This window comes from Micromys minutus, assembly GCF_963924665.1.
Source record: "Micromys minutus genome assembly, chromosome: 2".
Classification (NCBI taxonomy): Eukaryota; Metazoa; Chordata; class Mammalia; order Rodentia; family Muridae; genus Micromys; species Micromys minutus.
In genome coordinates, this window is record NC_137971.1 from 49,798,698 (window position 1) to 49,807,228 (window position 8,531).

At 43.1% G+C, this 8,531-nt stretch overlaps 1 protein-coding gene across 1 annotated transcript; it reads right to left on the minus strand.

Moving 5' to 3' along the window:
* Positions 1–5,375, minus strand: LBHD1 (LBH domain containing 1; the record flags this gene model as incomplete). Its single annotated transcript, XM_080911652.1, has 6 exons — positions 1–326; positions 422–519; positions 1,195–1,319; positions 2,608–2,829; positions 4,990–5,149; positions 5,226–5,375. The coding sequence occupies 6 exons, from the start codon at positions 5,373–5,375 to the stop codon at positions 296–298; spliced, it is 786 nt and encodes a 261-aa protein (XP_080767778.1). The 3' UTR covers positions 1–295.
* Between the last annotated feature and the right edge of the window lie 3,156 nt (positions 5,376–8,531).

Below are 8,531 nucleotides of genomic sequence, written 5' to 3' on the forward strand. Positions count from 1 at the left end.
TTAAAGGACTAAGGCTTTATTACAAAAGGAGTTAACTGCTAGAGAGGGCCTCTCCAGTCTTTGTGTCCTCTTCCCTCCCAGTATATACCTCCAGGGGAGGTCAGGGTCCATTACAGAAGAGGTGCCTGGGAGAATGAGATACGATAATATTTTTTCAAAGTCCTCCAAATCCTTCTAGGTGCTGTTGAGAATCTTCTGGGGGAACAGGTAGGAATTTTAGCTCTTATCTTCGAGATCCTCCATATCTATGTCCTGGGGAGCTTTTGTCTTCTTTTGTCGTTTGGGCTGTGGCTGACTAGTCCTGGTTAACTTGGAGGGGACTTCCACTGAACAAAAGCAAAGAAAAAAAATGAAGCATTAAAGATAAAACCCAGGTAAAATCCACACTTGTTTTTGTGGAACCTCTGTGCCCCAGATTTACCTTCCATGGCTTCTTTTTCTTTCTGGGCAAATCGAATCTGCTGCAAGAGTTTCCTGCGCTTCTTCCCAGACAGCGTGATGTTGGCACGCGCACTGGACCTGAGCAACAGGAAACAACAAAAACACCCAGGTTAACTTGTACCAGCCTAAGCCTCAAAAGTGGCCCCAAGCTAAGAAAAGTTTATGTCTTCTGGGTTGTTTGTTTGAGAAAAGGTCTCACTCAGTAGCCCAGGCTAGCCAACAGACAACCTTTCTGTCTCAGTCCACTAGCACTGGAATGAAAAGCAGAACACATCATGTCCAGTTTGTTTAAGTTTTATAAAGTTCTGGATTCAAATTACTTAATGGGTTTTAATATCCTCAGTGAACTAACTCTAACACTTAGACTTTTAAGCAGTTTACTTGATTTCCATATTTACCTCAAGAGTATTAACCCAGTAACTTAATAATAGTATACACTTACATGTGTGTGCCTTTATCTCAAAAATCTAACAATGTATATAACCATTTGTAGGGTTGGAGACAAAAGCAAATGGATATCTAAGTTCTGAGTCTGGCTTGGACAACAGAGTTCTAGAACAGAGAAACCCTGCTTGAAAAAAAGTCGAAACAAAAACAGCAACAACAAAAGGCTGTGAGCAATGGTATTGGAAATCTTTAGTTTGGGAACTAACGTGAAAGAGAATGAGAAGGTTGGAGTGCTTTGGGCTGCTCTGAAGCTTGGTAGGAAGTGGGTAGGAACGACCAACCGGAGGGGCATAATTCTGTACGTACGCCCGCTTCTTGAGGTGGTGCTTCGTAGTCAGCCCTTCGTCTATCACAGCCCCGACCACCTGGCGCTTCCGTCGTCGATCCCGGCTTAGTACCCTGCGGCGCTTGAACAACTTCTTTTTCAGCTCCTACGGAAGAAAAAGCTGCGCATCAACGTAAGGTTGCGCACGCCCACCCGGGATCCTCCGTACGTAACAACCCCAGCCCACAACTGATCCTGTTTCTGGAGAGGAAAATGCTGGGAAGCAAAGGGAGACAAAGGCGCAATTCCCACTCCCACAGTCCAGTCACCGTCCGGGGACGATTGATCTTTCCTCCCGGAGGTGCCATAGCTTCACTCGGAGGCTTACTCCCGGAGCCACACTTCCGCTCCTCTCATAGTCTCCGCCTCGCATAAAAGACCCCGCCCCCTGACGCCCCCGGACCAATCGTAGTTTGGAGGCGGGTACCAGGCCTATATAAGATTGTTCCGCGCTCTTTGTGGTCTTTCACTGAGTGGCGTTCACGTAAGTCACGATCTTCCTTTTTCTATGTATGGGCGTTGGCATTTTAGAACTACTGGGGTCTGGGCCTGACTTTGTAGATCCTCCTTTTCTTGGCGGTGATCGGGCGTGCGGTCCCGCTCCCCGTAATGTACGGAGGTAGAAAAAAGGGCTCCGGCCCTTTCGGCGTTATGTCTTCGGTGCTTGCGGCCTCCCGTTCGCGGGTTCTATCCTCAGACGCCGGAACACCTCCGTGCAGAAATGTAGCTAGGCCCGGCAGTCCCCTCTGGACTACTCAATGCTTTTCTTTTCTTTTTCAGGTCTTCATAACCCCCCCGGGATGATAGTAAACGTTTTCTTTGGTGTTCATTGTTGTACCAATAAAGGCTGTGAACCCTACTGAGGACCCTGTATGCGCTTCATTTTTTTGCGACTCGGAATTTGTAGAATTTTAGACCGTAAAGCGTATGTTGGGAGTGTGAGTGACTTCACTGAAGATCTCTAGTCGATCTTACAGGGAACTTTAGATTCCTGCTTTCTCTGGGATTTGCCAAATGTCTACCCAGGTGGCGGGTATACGCCAGCCAGGCTTTATGACTATAGAAGGTGCGATCCTAAAGACGTGGAAATCTTAAACCTGTAGTTAACTTCTTTGGTAAAAAACCTAGCATATAATCCCAGAACTAAACTGCAGTAGCATATGCCCTTAGACATTAATTGAGAATGGAGCCCAGATTTACAAAATCTGTGTTCTGGTTCAAAACTCTTGAGCCTGAGGGTGATACTGGGTTCCATGGATGGGGGTGGGGAGACCAACATTATTGGCTGGGCTCATTAAAGCTGCAGTACTGATGAATTGGTTATGTGTCCTGCAGCCTAGAGTAGGCCACAGAACTTTGAAAACAATAATGGAGATAAATTAGAGAATACTTACCCTCAAAGGTACTGGAAGGTGGGAAATAGGAATATTCCATAAGTCTGGTTCTATAGATGCAGGACTCTGTTGGGTCCCAAAGAGGACAGAAATTGGGAGTTTCCTGACCCTCTATATTCTCAGGAATCCAGAAGGCATCTTCCTCTTGTTCTTGACCCCAGCCAAGTCCAGGGTTAAATGTTCTTAAGGGAGATGTGGGGTCCTGTGGGATCCAAGCCCAACCTGGGAGAAGAGTTAGCTTATGAATGTTAAATATTCTTGATATGTCTTTTTGATCTGAGACAAGAGCTCCATAAAGCCCTAGCTGGCCTTTAATTCAACATGTCAGGCTGGCTACTATGCCCAGCCCAGATAAATGTTTTGCCCTATGCATGTCCCCTAAAACCAAAGTTACAGATGGTTGTGAAATACCACATGAGTGCTAGGAAACCAATATAGGCCCTCTGCAAAGGTGTGGTAGGTTCTCTTTGAATTGTTGTGCCTCCTTTTTGTGTGTATGAGACAAAAGAGTTACTCTAATTTTATACTCTACCTCTAATTCAGTACTGGTTCAGTGGGAGTAGGGTTGGTAGCTTGTGTGTTTATCAAAGAGTGCAGGTACAGAGATTGACATTAAGTATCTCCATTAATTGCTCTTCACCTGATAAATTGAGAGCTTGCCTATTCAGCTAGTCTAGCTAAGTAGCTTGCTTGCTCCAGGGATCTCAGCTTTTAGAGTGTACTGTGAATGCTGGTAAGCCATTATGCCCAACTGGTGATAAAAGTTTTTAGCTCTGACTGGTGCATAATAAATGCTCAAAACTTTTTTATAACAACATAGCCATCCATTCATGTCCAAAATGTTAATTACCTCTTGATAGAGACTGGGTAATTATATCTCCCCCAATAATGAACCATTAAAAGATTATTAGAAAACGGCAAGACCCAAGGCAAACAAGATAAATAATGTATCCTGTCTCCAGAAAGCAAAAGAACAAAAGCAAATTAAGGCCATGGGTAAAGTTCAGTGGTTGATAAATTACCTAACATGCAAAAGAGACAGTGCTCTTAACCACTGAGCCATCTCTCCAGCCCCCTTACACACACATTTCTTTAAAAAATTGTAATGGCTCAGCAGTTAAGAGCATTTACTGCTCTTCCAGAGGCCCTGAGTTCAAATCCCAGCAACCACATGGTGGCTCACAACCATCTGTAGCTGAAGGCAGCTACAGTGTTCTTATATATAATAAATCTTTTTTAAGAATGTTTTAAAGCCATGGGTTTAATCTTCAAGAGTACAAAGGAAAACAAAAACCAAGCAAAAAGTAGTAGAAAGTATGGCTCCACAGGTAAGATCACCGGCAATGAGTTTAGTGCCCAGGTCTCAGAAGGTGGAATGAGAGCATAAGCTACCACAACTCTGACACCCACACTCACAAGCAAATCAAAAATACTATTTTTAATTTTTGAAGACATATTCTCACCATGTAGACCAGTCTGGCTGCAAACACAGAGATCTGCGTCGCCTCCATGAGTGGATTAAAGGCAGAAGCCACCATACCCAGATATATTTAAAAAAACAAAAATTTCCTAGACAGGGTTTCTCTGTGTAGAATTTGATCTGTAGAGCAGGCTGGTCTTGAACTCAGAGATCTCCCTAACTCTGCCTCGTGAGTTTGTGGATTAAAGGCATAACCCATCATCAATCAGCTGGGTTTTTTTTTTTTTTTTTTTGGGTTTTCTTGTTTTTTTTTTTTTTTTTTTTTTGTTTTTGTTTTTTAAGAGATGCCACTCATTTCAAAATCAGAATGGCCTAAACCAGGCAGAGTGTAGAGCCTACAGCCAGGTTTGTAACAATCTCAAGATACTAGGAAGGCTGAAGCAAAAGGATTACAAGAGTTCGGGTTACACAGTGAGCTCCAGATCAGTCTGAGGTGCAGGGTGAGCCTGCCTCAAATAAATAAATTATTTAAATTAAAAAGGACTGGAAATACAGTGAAGCAGTACAGTACCTCTCTAGGCTCTGTTCAGTGCCTAAATAAAGGTTAATAAGCAAATAAGCCAGGCATAGTGTTAGAGGCTTGTGATCCCACAGTTTGGGAGGCTGAAGCAGAACTTTAGTGTGAGGATTGTTTGAACTATATAGTGAGACTTCAAAACAAACACACAAAACACCGTAATTGTCCACTAGTGTTCATCAGTGGTATCAACTACCTAGACTTCTCTCACCCAGTGTGAGTGTGTGGGGGGGAGTGTGCATGTGTGCTCTCCTGCACACATGTGGTACTGGGATTAGAACACAGGGTTCTGTACATGCTATTATGTACCTTATTCCTAGACATTTACTGTGGGTCTAAAATATCTAGATGTCAAGGGCTTGAATTAATAAGCTGCCACTTTCACCTGGCTCTTCACTTTGATCCTGGAAGAAAGCTTCTGCATCTTCTTCACCATCAGTGAGCACCAGCAACTCCTCATGTGGCCACTGGTGGTCTTCCTGATCTTCCTCATCCCCCTCTGAGGCCTCTACCACAATAGAGGGCAGGCGGGGCTTTTGAGACACCTGCATAAGTACGGTAGGGGTGTTGGGCCCAATTCGAAAATGAGCCTGTCCCAGGACACAATACAATAGTACTCACCTCAACATCCTGATAACCTTCATATCTGCCAGTCTCTTCTCTGTTTTTAGAGAGACGATTGGCCAACCGGGGACTTTCTGGATGCCGTGAAGGGTCTGGGTTATCTCCAGACCAAGGTCCATCCTTGCTACTCCCCGGCACAAGGGCCATGACAGTGACTCTTTCGGAGTGCAGAGGGTTGGATTCCAGGTCAAGTACCTGTGCCCAATGCCCACACAGACTGTGCTTCAGTCTTCTCTGGAGAGGGCCCCTTAATCACTGCTGAGGAAAGGAAGATAATATGCTGGGAGATTATGGGCCTTCCATGGGAGGAGGGAGCCAAAGAGGAAAGACAGAGCTTTATTCTGTTTACTCCCTGAGAGGCTGGGGATGGCAGTCAAGGTAGGAGACAAGGGCACCTGGATTAAAGCCCTATAAATAAAGAGCTGTGGTGATGGATGTCCTAACTCCTTGTTTACTGGTTCCCTCAAGTGGGTTTGGTTTTGGTTTGGGTTTTTGTTGTTGTTGCTGCTGCTGTTATTTTAAATATATGTAATGTTTGTTGGTGTTTTCCCTGTATGAATGTCTATGTGAGGGTATCAAACGTTCTCCATCCTGAGTTACAAACAGAACTGGCATGTGGGTGCTGAGAATTGAAACCAGATCCTTTGGAAGAGCAGCTAGTACTCCCAATGGTTGAACCATCTATTCCTGTTTGTGTGTTATTTAATGAATACTTATGTGACTTTTGCTACTTGCCAGGGACCCTTTTTATTACTAAAAATGTATTTATTTTTATGAGTATAGGTTTTTGCCTGCATATATGTCTTTTGCCATGAAAACCAGAAAAGACATAGAACAGGAGTTACAGATGGTCACGAGGCACCATGAGGGTGATGAGACTCAAACCAGATCCTCTTGATACACAGTCCATGCTCTTAACCACTGAGCCTTCTCTCCAGCCTGCCAGGAACTCATTGTTTGTTTGTTTTTCTTTTTTTTTTAAACATTTATTTATTTTATTTATACTAGTACACTGTAGCTGTCTTCAGACACACCAGAAGAGGGCATCAGTTCTGATTACAGATGGTTGTGAACCACCATGTGGTTACTAGGAATTGAACTCAGGACCTCTGGAAGAGCAATCAGTGCTCTTAACCGCTGAGCCATTTCTCCTGCCCTGTTTGTTTTTCAAGACAGTGTTTGACTCTGTATCCTGATTATCCTGTAACTCACTGGCCTTGAACTCAAGAGAGAGATCTGTCTCCCTATGGCACCCAAGTATTAGGATTAAAGGTATGCACCACTACCATTCTGCATATCAGCTGAATTCTTTATAATATTCTCCATATCAGTCAGGTGTTGGTGGCACAAGCCTTCAATTGTAGCACTAGAGAAGCCGAGGCGGGCAGATCTCCGAGTCTGAGGCTAGCCTGGTCTACAAAGTGAATTCCAGGACAGCCAGGGCTACTCTGAAAAACTCTGAAACCCTGTCTCAAAAAAAAAAAACAAACAAACAAACAACAACTTTGTATATACTCAAACATCATCAAACTACAAGAACCTCATTTATTGTTACAAATATCAAATTTTAGGCCCACAAGATGGTTCAGCAGGTACATCAACTTGCATGGAAGCAAAGCCGGAAGGTTAGACCTTTTCATCTCTGTAGCCTAAACAGTGTAAGGAAAAAGTCATATTTTTCTAATACAGAAACCAAGATACAAAGAACAAACAATTTCCCTAGAGTAACACATCTAGGGAATATTTCCTTCTCTAGACTATAATTTGTCAGGTTATGAGAAATTACAACTTTTGTAATTTAAGAACAAAACAAAACCCACCAATGCCAAAGGTATACCATAAGGAGAAAAAGCAACATTACTTGTTTACTTAAAGTACACTTAAAGGCACATGATGGCATATGACTTTATTCCCAGCACTCAGAAGGCAGAGGCTGATGGATCTCTGTTCCCAGACAGCCAGACAGTCAGTCATATAGTAAAATCCAGAGTTGCATGGTTACATGGTGAGACCCTATCTACATAGAAGGGAAGGAAGAAGAACAGGAAGGAAGGAAAGAAAGCCAATTAGACTGGAGCTGCCATTCAGTGATAGAATGATACAAGGTTCTGACATCCATCTGTGGGACTGAGAAAAAAAAATCTGATTTTGTGGGCAAAGTAGTACAGGCCTGTAACCACTGGGATTCTAGAGATTAAGGCAGGAGGTTGAGCTCAGAGGTTAAGAGCATTTACTATTCTTAGAGAGTTCCCGAGTTCAATTCCCAGCAACCACATGGTGGCTCACAACCATCTGTAATGGGATCTGATGCCCTCTTCTGGTGTGTCTGAAGAGAGCAATAGTGTACTCACACACACACACATATGTATGTATGTATAATATTTATAAAAAAATTTTAAAGGCAGGAGGTTGTAAATACAAGGTTTCTTAGACTACAGAATAAGCTCAAAACCAGTGAAGAGAATTAAAAACCTGTTTACTACTACCATTTCCACTACCATGAAGATGGCCATGATGAAGAGGAGCCAGGTTTGGTAGCATAGCCTTAAACTCCAGCTTTCAAGAAGCACAGGCAGGCAAAATCAAGGCTAGTCTGGTCTACATAGAAAGATCTAGGGTAGTCAGGACTACAAAGTGAAATCCTACAAGTTCTTAAGAAAACAAAAACAAAAAGGACCAGATTAAATAAGCATATATATGGTACCAAGCTTGCCTGATACTCTGAAGAGAAAAAGAATTTTATTCCCGATCCTGTAAACATGGTTTTGAATAGTTTTGTCCTAACCCCTATGTGCTTTGTTTGGCTTTGAAACAAGGTCTTCCTATGAAGTCTTGATTGGCCTCTGAATCAGACTCTTCCAAATTCACCTTCCTTTCATACTGAGATTTTAGGTGTTAGCCGTTGTGTTAATTACACTGTATACTTAAAACACTAGCTGAACAGTCCTTTATTGATTTGAAACTTCTAGGGGTTAAAAACTGGCAATGCTTTTTTGGTTTGTTTTGTTTCTTTTTTTGGGACAGGGTTTCTTTGTGTAGTTTCAGACAGTTGTGAGATAATGGAAAATTGAATCAAGGTCCTTGGGAGAGCAGCCAATGCTCTTGACTTCTGAAGCACCTCTCCAGCACCAACTTTATTTTTTTAATTTCATTATTGTGTGTGAGAGCGTTTCACCTGCATATGCAGCAAAAGTCGCAACACTTCCCGCGACCAGCCCTCTCTAGCCCAGCTGTACTCTATGATTTTAGGCCAGGCCCCTCCCCGCCCCTAGGTCGCTCTAGCCCGCTTAGGGAGCAGTGAGA